Source organism: Apteryx mantelli, chromosome 1, assembly GCF_036417845.1.
Source record: "Apteryx mantelli isolate bAptMan1 chromosome 1, bAptMan1.hap1, whole genome shotgun sequence".
Taxonomy (NCBI): domain Eukaryota; kingdom Metazoa; phylum Chordata; class Aves; order Apterygiformes; family Apterygidae; genus Apteryx; species Apteryx mantelli.
This window is the reverse complement of record NC_089978.1, coordinates 206,504,768-206,525,472: the sequence shown is the minus strand read 5'-3', so window position 1 is coordinate 206,525,472 and position 20,705 is coordinate 206,504,768. Positions and strand designations below refer to the sequence as shown.

General features: G+C 50.3%; 1 protein-coding gene and 1 long non-coding RNA gene across 2 annotated transcripts in view; one reads left to right on the top strand and one right to left on the bottom strand.

Moving 5' to 3' along the window:
• LAMB1 (laminin subunit beta 1) overlaps positions 1–20,705 on the bottom strand; it is a 45,462-nt gene that overhangs the window by 13,542 nt on the left and 11,215 nt on the right. The window contains exons 8-23 of the mRNA XM_067316151.1: positions 20,359–20,479; positions 19,965–20,153; positions 19,403–19,582; positions 18,869–18,981; positions 18,279–18,358; positions 15,393–15,528; positions 13,400–13,558; positions 12,706–12,833; positions 12,048–12,171; positions 11,303–11,507; positions 10,977–11,120; positions 10,527–10,758; positions 9,559–9,722; positions 8,803–9,027; positions 8,146–8,363; positions 7,388–7,484 (exon numbers count right to left, since the gene is read on the bottom strand). Of these exons, the coding sequence (XP_067172252.1) occupies positions 7,388–7,484; positions 8,146–8,363; positions 8,803–9,027; positions 9,559–9,722; positions 10,527–10,758; positions 10,977–11,120; positions 11,303–11,507; positions 12,048–12,171; positions 12,706–12,833; positions 13,400–13,558; positions 15,393–15,528; positions 18,279–18,358; positions 18,869–18,981; positions 19,403–19,582; positions 19,965–20,153; positions 20,359–20,479 (2,515 nt within the window). The remainder of the gene's footprint in view (positions 1–7,387; positions 7,485–8,145; positions 8,364–8,802; positions 9,028–9,558; positions 9,723–10,526; positions 10,759–10,976; positions 11,121–11,302; positions 11,508–12,047; positions 12,172–12,705; positions 12,834–13,399; positions 13,559–15,392; positions 15,529–18,278; positions 18,359–18,868; positions 18,982–19,402; positions 19,583–19,964; positions 20,154–20,358; positions 20,480–20,705) is intronic.
• Positions 538–3,859, top strand: LOC136995392 (uncharacterized). The gene is made up of 2 exons (XR_010886970.1): positions 538–2,306; positions 3,668–3,859. It is a non-coding gene; the product is annotated as an uncharacterized lncRNA (long non-coding RNA).

Sequence of the window (20,705 nt, the reverse complement as noted above, 5' to 3'; positions counted from 1 at the left end):
GGGGAGAAGGGAATTTAAGTACTAACTCATTTGCAAAGTCGAAATCCAAACTCCACAGCTGCCTGTAGAGAGAGAGGGTAAATAACAAAGGAGTAATTTATTCGAAATACAGCACAGCAGTTGGAAGAATCATCAGATTTCTAGAATTCCGTCAAACTTCCAAACTGAGCTTTGTGGGACTCACGAGAAAACTGTGCAAGGCAGAGAGAAAAATTATGATGGGTTATTTCTCCGGTTTAGGATTCTCTAGCAAGCACAGAAGTAGGGAGTGCTGGCTCTGCATTAGCTCAATAGCGTGACTCCAACATACATAAACTAGCTTCCAAATGGGTTGGTTTCACACTTTCTCTTTTTTGTCACGAACTTCCCAAGTCATTAACTGTTCACAGGACTGCACCATCTCCCAAACCAAAAAGTAACACTGAAGATAATTTTATCTCTATTTTTAAGTAAAATCACTCAGTTTAAAGGAAAACAAGAAAAAGTCTTCCTCAGGACTGGAGTAAGACAAAATAGAAGATTTTATTTTGTTTCCAGTTTGAAAATTTGGGATGCATTTCTACAGTTCCGTGGTCTGGTCTCTCTAGCAACAGCCCACAGACAATTTCGTACTGTGACACCAACTGAAGTGTTTCTGAAATCCTCAAAAAGCATCACCACTCCTCCCACAGCCCACATCCTGTGAAGAAACCCCTCATCTTATAAATACAACTTTTGCATGCCAGTGCTTGATTACTTTTTATCTTCTTTTTTAGAAGTTTAGACGACCCTCGCCAAGCTCTTCCAGCCACAGTTTAACCATCTACGTTCCTTGCTGGAAAGTCAGTCTCCGAGTCCCTACCAGATGCCACAGCTCGGTTTCTGGACACCACATTAATAATGAAGCAGGCAGTCATAAACCCACAGCAACCCCTCTTCTGCTGGCCAACGCTGTGTGAAACAGGATGTCCACCACATCCTGGACCTCTAGCAGAGAGGAGGCCATATCTGCGCCCCACTTGCCACCAGCAGCCTATTTCACACCCCAGCATGGAGCAAGTCCCAGGGCCTTACACAGAGCACCTTCCCTTTACATCTTGGTGGGGCTTAAACCCTTTACTGACTTCAGCTGCAGCCAGTTACTGTGAGGAGGTAAGCAAGCCTAAGCAAAAGCCACATAATGCATCCTAGGAATTGAGGAGCACGTTGGTGTCCCCGTGATTTCGGGGCACAGACCCTTGCAACAAACCCGTCAGCGCCTCCTCCTAAGGGGACAAAAGCCCTGGTGACAGCAGGAGCCTCCACGTGAAAGTAGAGGAGGACCTCCTAGTTGGTACAGGCTGTAAAGGGCTATCACAGGACTGGCAAACAGCTCACAAAAGAATAGCCACGTGCTGAGCTACCCATCTGGGATGGTGGACACACCTCCATCAAAAGGATTCATGTGACATTTAATTACCACGGCAAATAAACGGGTATATGAAAACATGAGACTTTCAGATTCATATCACCTGCTTGAAATAGCACTAATGCCATGCCAGAACGACTCAGCACACCATGCCCAAAGCACCAAAACCAAAATCACTTCTAGTCACAATGGAGTTTTTGCCCCCCCTCGCACATCCTTCAAGGGGCAATGAGCCCTACAACAAGGTCAAGGTTGACTTCCAGCCACTCCTATGGCCACCATGTGAGTCAAATCTCAAGCATTTTAGCATTAATGATGCCATTTGCTATGGCAGTTTTGTTTCTGAGGTACTCAAACATGCTAAAGGAAACACATCTCATATTCTTCAGAGTATAGCTTGGCTCTGGAGGTTTCAGCTCTAACCAACACATTCATAAATCCGAAGTAACACTTGAATATCTGTAGCTATATCACATCCAATCTTAGCATATGTCTGGTCATCTAATTTACCCCGAGAGGAACTAGAAACAAGCAGGCACATCTAGGGATACAGAAGTATTGCAGATCGTTATCCAGTTGCTAGCAATGGCTTTATACATCACTGAGCAGAACTGTAATAGGGAAAAACACATAAAATCCTGTAAGCTCCTCGTAAACGCCACCCCTGTGCTTATGTGTCTGGAAATTGGGAAAAGTGGTTCATTCTGCACCATAAAACCATACAGACGCTGAGTTTAATATGAGAAATTTAGATGCCCCAACTGGTTTGGGTGAGAAACGGCCTTCGAGACAAACAGTTGATTATTATGTTTTCATACAGAAAGGTGGAAGAAGACCGGGATAAAGAACGACAAGTCAAGGCAGAGCAGGTCCCTCGCTTTGAAGATGAATGTTAGACAGAGATCAAATCTGTGCCTGGGTAAGCAGAGGAGGAAACTAAAGTACCTCCCATGGAAAATAAAATAGTGAAGGGCAAAAAAGTCTTCTTTTGAAATTACTGGCCAAAGCTTTGAGGGCTTTCAATGAGGCATTTTCTAAATTAAACAAACGGTTACTGTTTTGAAATGTCAATTTGGAACTGTGTATTGTTTTCTATAACTCAGTGTTTAATTCAATATGACATTCTTCTGTGGTATACTATGATTTAAATGAAATCACATTTTTGATAGGAAAATTTTCTAACCAAAATGTTTAGATAAGATCTGCTAATTAGCAAAGATAGTTTGTAGCATCATTTATTCACAAATGACACACAGTGTCTACGGGTAATTTTGACATCATCTTCATCATTGCATTTCGCTTTTAGCAAATTCTTTCCTGATCTCAAAGATAAAAGTAACACCCATGTGTGTTTACTGAATTTACCCTGGTAAACACCTAAGGGAAGAAACCCCAACGAAGCAAGCAACAACGCTGAGTGGTTTGCTTCAAGCTTACAAAGACATTTATAGAGCTTTATCTTTCACTTACGCCAACAGCTTCGGTACCTTTCCTTGCAAATATTTAGAACTCACTTCCATTTTTTAAAGTACTATGATTTTTATATGTGGCATATTTTCATACTGTTAAGTTTAAGCTAAGATGTGTCACTCTGGTTGATACTACAGCTGAGATGATCTAACAGATACTGAAAGGGCTGAACAGTAACAGTCACGTCATTTAATGCCATATTGCAGGAGGCTGGGTACAAATGTCACATATGATCCTCCACAAAACAGAACAGAAATTATTTTTGCAGAAATATTTTCTTTACTGCTTGAAGCTGCTGATGGAGAGCATCAAATCTTCCACCCCCTCCACAGGCCAGTAACAATGGGCTTGTTCAAACACAATTTCCTGGCATCGCTTCCTGGTGGTAGTGAGCCATGATGATGATAAAACCATTCAGCAATTTGAAAGGTTGAAAGTTTTGCAGGGTTAGCAAATTTCTTCTGAATAATCAGCTATTGATTCAAATTACACTCTAAGCATATGGCTAACCCCTCAGCATTATGATTTTCAGTATGCGTGTTAAGATAAGATGCCAGCTAAGATTTAAAAGAGTTGTGCTGCATTTTAACGTGCTAACAGACCTTGCCAAAAGGGCAATTTTCTGGAAACAGCCACTATACACAACAATATTTTAAGACCACACATCCATTAAAATTAGGAAACTCAAGTTCAAATTATAACACTTTTAGCATAGAATTTGTCTGACATTCTAAACACTTACAGTGTGTCTAAAGGAGATAAAACATCTGCTGATCTTTCTCTTTGTTTCTCTCCCACCACCTATAAAAGGAGCCTACACGACTAGTTTAAGACTCAGATGTCTAAATTCGGACAGTGAAGCCTATTCTTCACTAACAACAGGATAATTTCCAGTGAGCAAGTATTTCAGCACCAGCTGCTCAACAAAGACTTAAAACTGAGAAAAGCAACTTTCTGCCACAGTCTATAACTAGTACTTGATAAAAACATCTTTTCATCTTAGCTCAACTAAATTCTATTTCTTATGATAGGGCTTGATACTCAAGTTCTGCACAGAACAATAACGATGTTTGTTTCATGTAAAGGAAAGGGATAGAGCAATACAGCCTAGCTTTCAGTCTCACACAGTGTCTTTTACTAACTGTGACCTGTTCTGATAGTTCAATTTATTAAAATAATAATGATAGTAAAATCACCATCTTCTTTATATTATATAACTCGCATATACTTCAGAAAAGCCATACTAAGCAAGTGCATTGTTCAAGCTGCATGTGCAGCTCCACTACATCTCAGAGGCTTCTCAGGAGCTTGGAGACTTCTGCTAGAAATGTGCTCTGCGGGTTGAGATCAGAGTACAGCTTGGCATGCCGAGTCCTGCACTCTGGGTGCCAGGCTTTGGAAAAGCTCCAGGAGAATGCCTGGGAGACCTGACTTGGATGAAACTTGTAATCCTACTACTTACTACCTTAGCAAGGAGTTTCGTGCACATGGACATGTTCACATGCATGCTTGCCCAGAGTTGCATATAGCTCCCAGATTAAACAACAGCTAGAAGCATCTCCCAGACCTGATGTCTGTGCAGACCATGCTCCTGGCAGAGCCATAGCTCAGCTCCTGCTCAGTGTAATCCTCATCAGGACCTGCATGAGGGTGAGAAAGAGGCATGCCAGGCTTTCTCCCTGTCTTCTGTGCTTCTCTTGCTCTGTTTTTAGGCATAATGTGAAATTAAACGAGTAACCAACTATTGTGCTTTTTGAAAATATGGGGTAAGCAGTCTCCAAGATCCTACAGGCTCAGGTGCTCTCTGCAGTGTGTTCTCAGGCACTTCTGCTCACATGAGCCCTTGCTCCGCGCTGGGCTGCACGAGGCCCCTGCATAGTGTGATGATAATACGCCACACCGAGGAAGCGGCGCTCAGGGACAGACTGTCGCTTCACATGCATGCGGGCCGCGGCTCGCAAAGCAGCTGCTGCCCACCAGCTGCAGCCCCAATCCAGGCTGCCTATAAACAGATGGGTTGATAAGAAGTGGTGATTTAGGCCCCTCTCTGAAGCATTTCCGGGCAAGTACCCAGACACAGAGAATTCAGAAATCACTAGTTTTGAAAAGCTCAACCTCCAACGGTTTTTTCTTTTTTTAGTTAATTAAAAAATTCGAAAGGGCATCCGTCACACCACTGCGAGCAGTACAGAATCTCCCCTGATTTCTCAGTGGGACTTTGTGTCTATCGCTGGCTGCAGGCTGAAGATCTGCTGTGAAGAGGTCAGACATGAGCATCCTTTGACTGCTGCACCATGTAACCTTCAACCTTCTGCGCTGACCAGTGGAGGATCCTGGGCCTGGTGTCCACACCTCAGCATAGATCGCCTGGTGTCCACATCTCAGCATAGATAGTGATGCTAGCAATGGAGACCACTCATCAAATGCTCATCTGGTTCAGAGTTCTCTCATAATTCCAGATCAGTTTGTATTTTCTTCACAAACGTGGTAGAAAATGTGGCTTTTTGGGCTTTCATGGCCAGTGTGAGTGTGCCATTCGGAGCAGGTCCCACATCCAGGGGCGTCTGTGTCCTCCAGCAGAGCTGGAGCCTGCCCTCACTGAGCAAAGGCTAATCTTCATGACAAACCCCCTTTTGCCTCAATTCCAGCTTAATCTTGGCCACTGGCCAAATTGAACCTTTGTGCCATGGGCATTGCTCTGCAACTCCTTAAACAGCACAGTTTTGCAGTTAGCTCTGCATACCACTTATCACAGAAAGCTGCTTGCTTCCTGTGCAGAGCTGGGAACTCAAGTTGTATTTATGCTGGTCTGAACATCACCCTTCCATCAGCCAGGGAATAAACTAGGGCTGAGATGAGGTGTTTTCTCTCCCTCAGAGGCTGCCAAGGCAAGACCAGAGAGGGCGAAGGGAGGAATTTTTCCCCCCCGGGCCCAGTGGAGATTCCCGCAATGCCGTTGGTCTGGATGCACTCCAAGAGCAAGCTTGCATGTGGAGCCTGTCTTGGGAGCCACGCTGCGGGTTCCCACAGCTCAGTCCCAGGCACCAGCGGTCACTGCACTCCAGACACCTTCCGCAGATGCTGTCCTGAAGGCAGATCAGCATTTCCCCCTGAGCACATCTCCTGGGTCACTTGGAGGCAGAAGGGATGACTGGGGAAGGAAGGCTCAGAGTTTTTGCAGAAGAAATAGGTTCTGAATAATATCTGTTCTTTTTACTTCAGAAACATTAAAAAGCAGGTTTTCACATGTTCAAAAGACAGCAGAAACTAAATGAAAGGTCAGAAATGCTGGTATGCAGCAAAATCTTGCTGATAAGGTATGCAGATGGACTTCATCAATAAACCTTGATGGAGACAGCTGATACGGAGAGACTCTCCCTTCCCAGGGCACTAGGAGACTGAAGGCACGGTCAGCGCCGTCAGTCAGAAGAACACACGCAGCTTCAGCCAAAATGCCGGCTTGCTTGGAAGAAACCTAATATGTGCTCAGCAACCAAGACAATTCCACAGTCCTTTCATCTTACTAACCAAGTACCTGTGACCTTCCTATCTGGTTAGATAATGGGCTCTAAGGTATCTCTATTGTAAAGGATTTATTAAAGACCACAGCAAGCACATTCCTCCCTGCAGGAAAAAATACCTTAATCTACTGCAAACCCTCCTGGCAAAGACTCCTATTTAAACAGATCAGAGATACAAGTTTGTTCTGGTCTGGACAGTGTTTGAAGTTTCTTTTCCAGCTAATGAACAGACTTGTTTATAATGAAAGGACAGACAGAATCCAGTTTTCTAAACAATCGGCTTTATGCCGCTCTGTTTTGTTGTATGTAGCTATGACTGACTAGCTGTATGGTCTCCAATCTCTTTTATTTTCATCTGAAATAAAAGGAAAATCTTCTAAATCAAAAATTCTATTTCTGCAACCATATTCTCCCTAACAAGAAGGAAAAAACAGAGACAGGCGTCTTCTACTACATAAATTCAAAAGACAAAGGAAATATATTTCCAGAACAATTCTCAAACCCAAATTCTTCGCTTAAAATGTTTTCTTACCACACCGGTTTACCTGACAGCATCACAAAGTAAAAGTTAAAGAGTTAGTCTCTAAAGAAATAGGTTTGTTTATAAATAATGGTCCAATAAGCCATAAAACAAGTTAGGCAAATCTCACACCAGGCTCTTGCTAGGACTCTGTCGCATCTCCCGTTCCCACAGCAGGCAGGCCCCAAACGCCACGTGCTTCTCTGCACCTCCCTAACAGAGGCATCAAGACGTTAAGGAGGACACGACAAAAAGCTTCCTCTCTGGTTTCTAATGCTGCAAGCGCGTGCCCCACGCTCACCCCAGCAGGGGCACTGCCCGCTGCCCCTGCGGCTCCGGGGATGCCGCGGGGAGCCGCCGGACAGGGCTGCTCGGGGAGCGGTGTCCCACCACATCGGGGAGGTGATGATGTGTCTCACCATCAGCCACCGGGTCATTTCCAAAGAGGCCACGCGCTCGGGCTCGTTGCAGGCCCATGGCCCAACTCACCTCGGCACTCCACGCCGGGGTCACCCCAGAAGAGCTCCTGGCACTCCCGGCAGGTTCGGCCTCCAAAGCCCGGCATGCACTGGCACTGCCCCGTGAACTGCCAAAAACAGGAAGGCGACAGACTCAGCACCTCTCCCGTGCCCAGGGGCAAGCGCGGCCGACGCCTGGGGGCAACCGGTGGCAGTTCACGGCAAATAGTCCCACGTGCAGCCAGCTCCAGCTCCTCCAGCAGAAAGGGGGCTTCACACCGAGAGGCTCCACGGCTACAAAAGCACTCCCCAAAATGGGAAAGGGGGATTAACCTGCTCCCCAGAGCCCAAAATCTCTTCTATTTCCCCAGAACCAGCTCTCTGGAAATATCTGGCCAAGCATCCCTAAGTCATGTGGGTGCCACCAACAAGCTGGTGGGCTCCCGGTGCTTCTGGACACGAGGCTTTGGCTGTGGCCAGTGGGGCAGGACCATTAAATTTAAGATAACTTTGTTGCCCATGCCCCCTCCTCTCTCCCAGCCCGGGCCACAGGGTCCCAACGCTCCCAGGAGCCAGCCCTAGCACACCCGGGAGGAGCCACGGGTCCAACAGCAGACGGCCCCTTCTCCTGCCGGGTGAGCTTCTGGTGGCTCTCCGTGTTCACGCGTGGGGCACTCGCGCCCCGTGGTGCGCGGACTTGCCGTCCGCTCGGGCAGCGCTCCCGGGACCGCCGCGCACGACGGCGGAGCAGGCCCTGGCGGCACCGGCAAGACGGGCCGCCCTCCTTACCTCGTTGCAGGCGGGCGCGAGGGAGCGGACGGCGTCGCAGTCACAGGGCTCGCAGCCGGCGCCGCTGGCCAGCCGCCACGTGCGGGGCGCGCAGCGGTCGCAGGCGCGCCCCACCACGCTGGGAAGGCACCGGCACTGCCCCGTGGCCGCCTCGCACCGGCAGTTCCCCGCGGCGTCGCAGTGCTCCCGCGCGGTGCCCAGCGCATTGCAGACGCACTCTGCAAGGCAAGCAGCCGCGGCTCAGAGGGTCGCCCCGCACGGCGCCACGGACCCCCGCCCGGGACGCTGCGACCCTCCTCCGAGCTCCCGAGGACGCAGCGGGCATCCTGCCTTGGGAGCCACCGGGAAAGGTTAAGAACAACATCCCCAAGAGCACGTTTTCAAAGGCGAACGCGAGCACGCGGGGCTGCGCGGGGAGCGAGAAGAGGCCCCGCACGGCCCCCACCGAAGCCGCCCGCAGCCGCTCCCCCCAGGCCGAGCCCCAGGCATTTGCAGGCTCCCCGGCTGGCGCGGGGGGCGGCTGCACGCAAATCCGGCTGGAGATAACCAGGTTTCTGCCTGCTGCTCCCTCCGAAACGGCCCTGGGTGAACTACAAGGAGCTCGAGAGGGCCGCGAGGGGCAGGACGGGCACGGGCGTCGCGGTCATGGTCACTCACTCCGGCAGTCCTGCTGCAGGGCGCTGCCGTAGTAGCCCTGTTTGCAGAGGTGGCAGTTCTCGCCCTCCGTGTGGTACAGGCACTTCACGCATGTCCCCGTCTCCTTGTCGCAGGCCTCGGGGTCGGTGGCGTCGATGTTGCCGTTGCATTGGCAGGGCTGGCAGGCGCCGCCGACCTCGCCGGGGCTCCCGAAGAAGCCAGCCGCACACTCATCACAGCGGCTCCCTGTTTAAACAAACAGGGGACGAACTGCCATGGCAGCTCATTAACACACAGCTCGGTAGACAGGCAAGACTGCCACGAGATAATGAAGGCCATTACCTGGGAGGAAGTTAATTGGGTCGTGTTCAAAGCGAGAGGTTGTGGCAGCTCTTAATAGCTGGGGAGCAGCGCAGGGACGGGTAGAGCCTGGCACCACGCGCACAGGCTCAGAGCCCAGCTCGGGAAGGGACAGGGCTTTGTACAGGACTGCCCAGCACCGCCTTGCCCGCAAGCTTGTCCCCTTGGCTTCGCGGCCACCCCGTCCGCCTCTGCTAACACCCATCGTCCCTCGCTGCACTGCCATCACCAAGACTCGCGGAGAGCCAGGCATCATCCAGGCGAGCCTGGATCTCGCACCTTCCAAGTGCCCTGTCAACCTCCAACAGCACGACGTTGGTGCTGGTACTCTGGCCACGTCTGACAATCCACGTGAACATATATTCCCTTCCCACCAAGAGGTTGAAACCCAGTTAACTCCATGCACGAAGCCCGTACCTATGTATCCCACGTTACAGATGCACACGACCTGCAGCGTGACTGGATCCTGGTAGCAGCCGCTGGCAAACTGGCGTCCGCTTTCGGGGCCATCAGGGCAAGGGCAAGGGCGGCAGTGGTCGCCCGATCCCAGGACAGGGTCTCCGTAGTAGCCGGGCAGGCACCTAGGTGAGGGGTACACAGCATGCAGGAGATGCATCGCCGAAGCGATGTTGTGACTATGCAAGTTCCAACCTTCAAACACTGCAGGAGGGCAAGAAATCCACTCTGCAGCCTCTTGGGTCCTGCAACACGCGCTCTGGCATCCGGGCAGATGCCGCTGGGAGAGGAGAGGCCATGCCATGCAGCCAACCCACAGGGAAGACCATGGCCCTGCTCCATCCTGCTCCGGTAGCCCCAGCACTGCGGCTGAGGCCGGAGACCAAGCGCCGGGTCCCAGGACCTGCCCCCACACATGCTTTTTGTTTCTGTAACACGTCAGGTGTGCAAACTTGTGAACAATGCGGCCCGTTTAGAGATATTCTGCACTTCACGAGGAAGGACTGCTGGTTTCCCTTGCTGCTGCAGGACAGCCAGGAGCCTGGCACGGTCTGCAGTGCTGCGGGATGCTCCCTCGGCCAGCCCTGTCAGCCATGGGCACCGGAGGAAGGATTTTCTGGGGAAGAGCTGGTTCCTGGCCCCTCCAGGACGGCGTCACCTCCAGGAGCCGCTCCGGGACAGAGCCATGACTTCCCTTCATGCAGGCGTCCCACTTGCTGGTGACGCGCTGCCTCTTCTCTGCCCACTAAAGGAAAGATGTTTCACGGGCACGGGATGTGGGGCTACGCGATCCCCCGAAAGGGCTGCCGCAGGCACAGCCGGATCTCCTCCCCCTTCACCGACGTCCGCGGATTTGTACCCACGCCGCGCTGTGTCGCGGGGGGTGCCGGCAGGCGCATGGGGCGGAGGGCGGCGCGGGCGCGCGGTACCTCTCGCAGCTGTGGCCGGCCGTGCGGTCGCGGCAGCCGTGGCAGGCGCCGGTGTGCGGGTCGCAGTCGTCAGCGTGGCTGTTGCAGTGGCAGGGCTGGCAGCTGGGGAAGCCCCAGAAGCCGGGCAGGCAGCGGTCGCACTGCCGCCCGTACACCCCGGGGAAGCAGTGGCACTGGCCCGTCTCCGCGTCGCAGAAGGCGTTGTAAGAGCCTCGGAGATGGCACTCGCAAGCTGCAACGACAGCGGGACAGCGCTCGCGTTTCCGCCCTTTCTCCCGCCTCCGGCAAAGCTCGGCCTCATGTCAGTGAGGGTTTTCTCTAAGCAAAACGGCCCGAAGGATCTGCCTCAAAACCGCAGGGAAGCCTTCGAGACGGCTCTTTCCCTCCCACTGCGCTACACCACCATTATGGGCAGATGGTAGCGAGTTCAGAGTTAAAGGTTTAACGTACACCTGCATCCGTTAGGGCCAAAGCCGAAGGTGCCGGGAGCGCATCTGTCGCACTGTCTTCCAACCACGTTGGGGCGGCACTGGCACTGTCCTCCGCTGGGGTCACACACCGAGCTCAGTGAGCCCTGGGGGTCGCACTGGCACGCTGAGCAGAGACAAGCAGTGCGAGAGGTCAGTACCACCCTGCGCAGCACAGGACATCACATCCATCACCATCTCCATCTCCATCACCATCACACACGCATTTCCCCGTGCAAGTCACTCTATCAATCACCACCACGTTTCCGGATGCAGTTTGCCCTACAAGACAAGCCAGCAGTTACATACATAACGCGGTCTCATGCAAGAGAGCAGAAATGCTGAAGATTATGTTCTTGCAGACGTCCGTCATTGGGGTTTTCACAACACTCCTGCTGTTCTCCAGGCACCGGTATCTCTGGAAAGTTTCCCAGACGCTGTTTGTGACCACATCTTCGCCCGAGCCTCCCACTGTGAATATGTCCAGTGATTTGCAGTACGGCATGAGAACAAGCTACGAAACAATTTTTACAATGACAAAGTGTCACTATTTATAAATACTGTCCACCAATTTTGTGAAAATTCACTATTATCCCACTTCTTATCACCCTTTTTTGGCAAAAAAAAGCAAATAACCACAAAATTCGGCAGGGAAATGACAGAATTTTTACGCCTTTTTGTGTAATAGTTTCTAGTATCTACCAAATTCTCGTATTTTATTGCTCCATTCACGAAAAAAGTTTGATATTCATGACATATATTGCACACATTAGCCTTTCCAAAGAAACTACTGTAAAAGTTCAGCTCTGTGGAACCACTACAATCCTGTAAAATAAAGCAAAAGCCTCTTAACCGAAAAACAACATACACTTTTAGACCGAAGAAGTCTATGTTGGTTTAAATTTTCAATTAAAATCTAGATTCAGCCATAAGCAACAACTTTATAAAACTGATTCCTTTGGATTTACACAGACGCATTCCAGAAGAGAAGCCAACCCACAGGATGTCAAATACCCTTTGGCATCAGAGCATCCCCAGGGTAATCTCTACTCACAGAATCGATGAGCGTGTAGGGGCTCTCCATCTCGGTATCGACCGAGGAGTACTGGGGCAGTTCCAGGCGGATTGTGTAATTCAGGCCCTTTTCAAAGCACACCGGGCGGGGAAGAACTACGTATCTGGATTGGGAACAGGAAACAAGTCTTACTTCCAATGTTCAGCGCCATAAAACTGTTTAGGCGGCCCTATAAAGCACTTGAGATAAGAGAAAGCAGCCAAGAATGGAGAGAACAAACAGTACGGCATGAAAGAGGTGGTTTGGGGCTTGTGTAAATCAGAACCGGAAAAGCTAATCAGCGATGGGAAGAATCATACCAATATTCACTCGCAGGTTGTGCAAATACTGTTGTTTTTTTTTCATTTACTGAATGAACAAGCAAATCAGACAACCAGAAAAAAATTAAGTTTTGCATCTACTGACACAATATAAAATATATTTTTTAAATGTTTGACATGAAATTTCACTCATTTTCATAGAGGCAATGGCAAACTGAAAACACTCTGATGCCTACTTGTTGCAGATGGACTGAAACTAGTTTGGCCAATTCATCCAGCAGGGTTTGGGTGCCTCACAGTTGCCTGCTTTTGGTGAATTTGCCATCTGGTGATTTTTAAAAGGTTTTTCTCTTTCGGGCCTGTCCCGTTATACTGACCTGGAGCCGGGCGAGAGCGAGACGACCTGATTGTCGTCATCAGGAACCGTGTTGCCACATCGGCTACCTGTGGGGATCTTGCCCGGCCGTGACACGCTGACAACGGCTTTTTCCCACTGATCTGGCAACTGGGGGGAAAAAAATCATCAGCATGGAGCAATGGCCATAAGCTGCCAAGAGCACCCAGAGCATAGGCCAGGGAGAACGCAAACTCGTGCGCAACGGTCGTGGCGCACGCCAAGCTCTAGGAGAGGATTTTCCCTTCACCTAAGGTTTCTCTCTTCATCTCCCACCCAAGAATTATCCACAGCCAAAACTGGCTGCTCGCAAACTCCTGGCTGTGAGCATTCGATATCCAAGACGGGTGATTTGTCTGCTAAGTCACGTAACTGTGTTCCCACCCAGCCTGTCTGGCTGACGCCAAATTTATAGTGTAATCTGCCTTGAAGGGACATGTCACTTTTTAATTTGCTCATTAAACGGTAGGCATACCATCAGCACAGTTAAAACACCACAATAATGATGGAAATTAAAATCGCAAAGCAAATAATACTAGTGATGGCAATAATCTCCTTGGATTTTCATGCATTTTGGACGCCCCACCGAGCTCCCGTCGCTCCAGGAGGGAGCCCAGGGCACGCGCAGGGACAGCCTGCGCCGCAGGAGGCTGCCACGCTCCGACCCACCAACCCACCTGCGGCTCATAGCGAACCAGGATCTCGTACTCCATGGAGTAGGGGATGTTGTCAATGTAAAACTCCAGGTAGGCCCCCTCCGGGACGCGCACGAACCCGACGCCAGTCCAGGACGGCGTGCGGTCCTGCGTGTACTGGCGCTCTATTATGTTTACTCCCTACAGCGACAGGGGACAGAGATGATAAATTAGATGCGAATATTCCCACGGCAGTAGCAACCAAGAGGTACCAAGCCCCACTGGAGTGCCCGCCCTGGTGAGCCGGTGTTGACAGATCATTCCTGGGTCGCTACATCCATCGCCTGCACCCTGGAGAACATAAAGTCTGCTTTAAACACACATGCGTGCACCCGTTGCCCTTCTGCTTAGCAATACAGTATGAGAAAGAAAGATAAAATAACAACACTGCACAACTCTTCATCCAGTTCTTTGTTACAAAGGACAATTACATTTAAAAACTTGCAGTGAGTAATTCATTGACCAGCTATGACATTTAGTTCACCCAAAACAGAAGTATTATGGGTGCCAATCCAGGATGTAACTGATGTGCTCTAACGACTTTCGCATATTTATAGCAGTAGGATTTACATGCAGCAGCACATAACTAACTGCTGCACTAACTGCCCAACCTGAAAGATAATTCCTTCCTGACTAGATTGTGCCAGGACAACCCAAACCACTGATCAGGGCAACACTTTAAAAGCAGACCCTGGCTGTCAAGAGTAGAGTGTCACTAAATAACCAAGATCCTAATTATCCATTGACATTAAACATAACGAATCAATATGTGACTATTCCTTTCAGTCTGAGATGATAGGTTTTTTTTTAATCTGCTATTTATACAAAGCCAATGAGAGGAAGAGGGCACCAGAACTTGCAAATCTTTGACACTCAAACTTCCTGTTTCAAATATATCTGCATCCATGAATAGTTCCCACTATAAAATAACATCCTGTGCATTCCTAAGGAAATTGTTTCAGTAGAAGGGGATAAAATGTAAGGAAATGTCAATATATATATCACTTCAGGATGTCCCTCCATGTATTCCCACACTCTTTGAAGAGAGTCTGCCTATAAATTACCACCCTCTGGCTTTGCACAAAGGGACAGACTTCTCCAGAAAAGACCAGAGGCGGGATGGGAGAGAGCATGCCGCTCTCGGGAGAAAACAGAAAGGACACCCTCCACTGCGGTCCACGCTCTGCTCTACCCTGTCTTTGCTCTCAGCATTGGTCTAACAGCAAAAACACTCTGCTTTGGCTGAAACTGCAGCGTGACTGCATTTTCCCTGAATTAAATAAATTAGGACAAAGTGCCCCAATTAAAGGCAGACTAGTATCTGCTGCTTTACAGAAACCATTATCTCATCTCCATGTCTCCTGGCTGGAGGCAAATCTAATTGATATAATCACCTAGCTGCCATTAATGAATTAAACGCAAGGCTGCACGCTAATTTAATGGAAAGAGCCAGAGACCCCAATGTGTGGGACCAGTGGGCAAAACAAACCAGAGGTAACCCCACTTATAAAAATGTTTTTTTCCACAATCAGCTGTATTTTTAGTCATTAATAAAGAAACCCCACTGATTTACGGAAACTCCAAAACAGATGGCACTGTGCTTAAACATCCTCTCTCCAGTTTCAGTGGCAACAAAGAACAGAGCCCGTGTCGGTATCGCAGCACACTTGAGATAAGATGGAAAAGAGAAGTGAGTGCATATGCAATGAGGCAGGAAACACTGTCTAGTCAATGATCAAAGAAACAGGTTTAGAAAGCAAAATTATAGTCTTTCCCCCTAAATTAGTGCATTATTTATTGATACTAAACTTGAACAGCTATGGATTGACAGTTCTCTGATATGATTCAATTTTGTGTTTTTCCACATTGTCTTTGCAAAATAATCGAGCTATAAAATAGGCTTTTTTCAGCACCCAGTGGCTAAACAGAACTTTCCCACACCCGTGCTGACCGCCACATGGAAACTGCTACTCACAGGACCAAAGTTGGCTTCCTCAGCCTCATAGATGTAATGGTCTAGCGAAATGAAGTAATAGCCAGGCTCGACTTGATTGCACTGACGTCCAAACATGTGGGGCCGGCACTTGCACTGGCCAGACTCGCTCGAGCAGCTACAACGGAAGAACAGTGAGTTCACAACACGTCTTGGCTATGCCAGAGTCGTCTCCAGCTCTCACGTTCGAAGCAACCCGGGGGAAGCGGCGCTTCTGAACGCAAAGCTACGTCTACGCTAGCATGGTAAAGCACGTCAGGGCGTGCTCTCGGGCACTGCGGCTCGACCACCGGTGCTATTAAAACGCCAGCACGGTGCCAGGCACGGCTTTGGCTCATCCCAGCCATCACCTCCCAAACAACCCCCAGGAGCGGGCTGGGAGCCAGCACAGGCAGGACCATTTCCAACAGGCAGCTTGCGCATGGTTTCCTCTGCTTGGCCGGCGAGGGAATTCCATGCTATGGATTCAAGGTGTTCCCCGGGGCCCGTCTGCCCGGCATGCCGAGGGCAGCCTCCGGCCGCAGCTCGCCAGCCGTGCCCGGCGCACGTCTGTCCATCTGTCCGCACGGCTGGGGCAGGGCACCAAAGCAGCCGCGCACGGGGAGGACCCTCCCCTGCGCTTCCAGTGCGACAGGGCACCGTCACCCCGGGGAATGAAGGAGGTCTATTCAGGGGACACAGAACAGCCCCACCTGCTTCATGATGAGCCGTTTCATTTTCTCAGTACAGCTTTACTTCCAAACTTTTAGTAGGTTTAGTAGTTAATTAGTTTTACTGTCCTCAAAGAAGCCATCCAGCATTAAGAAGAGTCCTTGGGTAGACTTTAATTTTGCATGGGACTAGTCACAATTTTTCATAGGCAGGGTTTTTTTTTTTTGATCACCAACAAATATCCCTTCCTGTAAACTCATGTTTGCTTTAGAAGCCTTTTCTGAAGTCAAAACACTCTGGTTTCCACATAAAATTTTCAGGTATTTTAAGCCTACATTCTAAGTGTAATTTTTAATTGAAACTATTTTTGAAATTACAGAGATTCAACTCAAATGTTCACTTTTAACACAAATGAAGCTCCGGTCATTTCAAATAAAAGGGAATTAATGCTAAAAAAAAAAAAAACACTTGTAATTTTATTAACACTGCTCTTCTGCACAAGAGCCAGCTTTTACTCTGGAGTGTGCTCACGAACCTGCACAAGGGAAAAGGAACGAAGGGCCCCAGTCCTGCTCGTGCCTGTGCTCAGCTCCGTGTTTGCAGGCTTTCCCCGGCTTCCTCCATGGGAAAAAGATGCCAGGGAGCGTCCTAGCTGCCCGAAAGGGAAGCCATCGCCAGAAGGGTTCGCCACGGTTTTCCCGGGAAGCTTCCCCGGGAACAATCCCAGCGCCCGGCTATGCTTCCGCAGCTCCCCCGGGGCCGACTTCCAGGCGAGATGCGGCCGCTTCAGGAGCTGCATCCCACACCTTGAGCGAGCGCCAAATGCCGCGATTAAGCGGCTCGGCTCCGCAGCCTTGGCTCGGGCAAGCCTCCCCTTCCCCCCGGAGTGGGAAGGCAGAAGGGGGCGGCGGGGCCGGCGGCGGCGCAGCCCCCCGCTCGGAGCCGCCGCGGTCCCGGGAGAGCGCAGCTGCTCGCGGCTCGCTGCTCGCGGCTCGCTGCCCGGGCCAGCCCGCGACACCCCCTCCCCAGACGGTTTTGCAATCGCGGGGCTCAGCGCGAGGGAAACGGCCTGCAAATCCCGGCCCCGCGGCCGGCCGGCAGCCCTCCGCCGGCCCCTTCCTGCACCCCCAGGCCGCGGCCGCGCTGACGGCGTTCTAAGGAAGCGCACGGCCTAGCTGAGATGCACCCAGGGCACGAGCAAGGAGGGGGAATCATCACGAAGCAGCCGAAGCAGAGGCTCCGCCGCCGTCTGCACAGCGGCTGTAATTCCCTGGGAAGCAGATGGGGAAGACGACGCGTGGGACATTCCCATGGTACCCCCAGCGCAGATGTCCTGTCCGCGCGCTTCGGCGACCAGTCCCGGGCTCGCCCCGCTGGCCAGGGGGTCCAGAGGGAAGCAGTTATCCCGCCCCGCCGGGAAACGTCTGAGATTTTGGACAAAAGCAAGACGTTGCAAAAGGTTTGCTGAAGGAAGTAAAAAGAAAAAACAACAAAAAAAGAAGAGATGGAGCATGCCACTGCCAAAAGCCTGGGGTCAGGCCCTCACCTAGCACACGGCAAGGCGCCATCACAGGAACGGTCTGGCCACCCTAGGAGCTCTCTGACCAGGCTTTTCAGCCAGGACTTTTCATACACTTACTGATGGACACAGCTACAAAACCTGTTTTCCTATGAAAAAGCTCCGCTTCCCCAAAGACACTCTTCCGCACCCGCCCTGCGCAGCGTCACGGTGGCAGCCCAGCAGCAGCACCGGGCAGCTAACGCATCTGCCTCCGGCGCGTGCCGACACGCATGTGCACGGGCTAACGCGGGACAAAACCGAGCAGCAGACTGACTTCCCGTGGCACAGTCCGACTCCTGCTCTGCTCCTTTGACAGCAAAATTTGGAAAGGATCATGCAATGGTCACAGAAAAGATGGAAATGAACTCACAGCTGGTCTGTAACCTGGTTCAGTGAAGGCACAACCACACTAAAACCAGTTTCATGTGTTTTTCCACACTGGTGGTGCAAACGGAGGCTGCTCTAGCACGGAAAAGACATGGATACGTCTATCACCACTTGCTGCACTCAAAATCTGCCACTTTCTGCACAGCAGAGCGGAAAGATGCTCACAAACGCCATTCTCCAGAACGCATGAAGCCCTGGGTGTTGTGACTGCAAATGAAGTGAAACGCACTGGGGTGAATGATTAAGAGAGTAACTGGGCTGAGACTTACTTGTTGTTCAAGGCTCCTCCCTGGTCGCAATCGCAAGGCCGACATCCATCCATGTCGTTGCTCAGACCCCAGTGCTCAGGCTGCGGAGCAAAACACCACTAACGCTGTCACGGGGTGCTGCTCTAACCCCACCTGCCTCAAAGGCACGTCCCCGCTTCGAAATGCTCTGTGCAAGGCACCTTGGCCTGCCCCCACGAGCCACGAATGCAGCTCCCCTCCAGAGCCTCAGCCACCAAACACAGCCCATCGCCGCCCTCCTCCCATCGCCAGCCAGCTAAGGGGCTTGAGGAAAACTCCTCTGCTCCCAGAGGTTGCAGTGCACGAGAAAGCCCAGAAAACCACTCTTCCACATAGTTTAAAAAAAAAAAAAAAAAGGATTCCAGCTCCCCGACTGCACTATTTACATGGATTTGGGACCTGGCTCTCAACCCACGCAGGGCTCAGCAGGTTACAGCCCCGTAGGTCACCCAACCTGGAAATCCACCTAACTCCAGATGGCAGCGCGTGGGCTGACCTTGCGCTGCGCTTTCCGCACGCTGCTCTCCCTCACACCAGCGTTTTCTAATTTATTCTTACCATAAGCTACTTACCAGACACTGGTTGCACTGCTTTCCTGTTACCAGACGTTTACAATAGCAGTTTCCTGTCTCCGAATCGCAAGGATTCCCTCCGGGATGGGTACCCAGAGGATTGCATGCACAAGCTATAATTGGGAAATACAAATAGGTAAGTTGAAACACAGGATTTAGTTACATTTTATGCAGTGTCCAATTTAAAGCAAGTTTCATGGCAAATATTTAATTCCCCACGAAAGAGATATATGGCACACTTTTCCCACCACCCATCCCAGCAAAATTTCCCTGGCTTAGAGTCCTATAATTAAAAATGTATAAGGAGGATTCTCCTATTTCCACTGACCATACTAGGAGGATCAGCTGGGGAACTGAATTCTAATGGGGGGTGGCCTCCAAGTTACAGCAAATCCATAGGAATGTTTTTCCTTTAAGAAAAACAAGGAATCAAACAAACAAAAAAACCCCACCCCACAAACCAAACTCTCCCAGCCCCACCAGCTCCTCAAAGAGCTTTTGATCACACATAAAGGAACACATGTTTCTACTCACACTGACAACCCGCTGGGTCATCGGCACTCAGGCCGTAAAACCCTTCTTTGCAGAGGTCACAACGCTCTCCTTCGACAAACAATTTACAGCGGCATTGCCCAGCAATCAGGCCAGTAGAGAAATCAGTGTAGCGATCACATATTCCACCGTTCTGGGAGCCAGCTGGGTCACAGTTGCAAGCTAGGAGGGAAGCATTGCACACATTAACTGCTACCAAAAAAAAAAAAAAAAGGCCAATTCTCACACTGAATTGCTTAAACTCGTTTGCTCTGCAGAAGGCGGGTATCGTTATTCCAAGCATTAAACATGACACGGTTTGAATGTATAAAGACCAAATAAATTTCCAGATTCTTGAAGAGAAAAAAAAGCCAAGCCAGGCTCAAGATCTCCAAGATAACATCCGTCCCTCGTCAGCCCTTGCTCACAAGCATTGCACCAGCTGAACGAAGGGATGGGCAAGCGAGACGCAGGAACGGCTCCTCTCAATTCTCGGAATTCCTCCGAATTCTCCGAATTCCCGGACACGACGCAGGCGCACCCCGGGGAGCGGCGCGGCACTTACGCTCACAGACGTCGGGGTCCCGCAGGTCCCTCTCGGGGTGCTGGAAGTAAAAGGGCTTGCACTGCTCGCAGTTGCGCCCCACTGTGTTGTGCTGGCAGCCGTCACACACGCCCCCACTGGTGTTCCCCGTGGTCATGTACACGGCCATGTCGAAGTGGCACTGGCTGGAGTGGCCGTTGCAGTTGCACTCTACGACACAGGACAAAAAGCAAAGTCAGAGCCCGGTCCCGCCGGAGCTTCGAGCCTGCAGAAGAGACACGTTAAAGCCAACTGAAGAACGTGCAGAACTTTACATAATGTCACAAATGCCACAAGTCCCTCATGGAGAAACGTGTAACACTCTAGGAGCAAAAAACAATATCGGACCTCAGGTTTGCATTTTACTTAAACTCACTTTTGCATGCATTGCTGTTGCGGCCTTCGGCTGGTCGCCAGGGTAAGTCATGGTAGAAATCCAAACACTGTTCGCAGTTTAACCCTTTGGTGTTATGTCTGCACATGCAGTGCCCATGGACCTACCATTAAAACAGAAAAATGGGAGTAATATATTTGGTTATAAAAAAGGAAGAGAAAAAACAGGCTTCTCCAGTTCGTTCAAAACATAGCTAGTATATAATCAATATACTTTTGCATATGCTTTTTGGATATACTTTTGCTTATACTTATGGATATACTTTAATGCATATAATTGCACATAAGAGGACATAAAGGGCCACACAGAGTGTCCTTCACCTGCCTAGG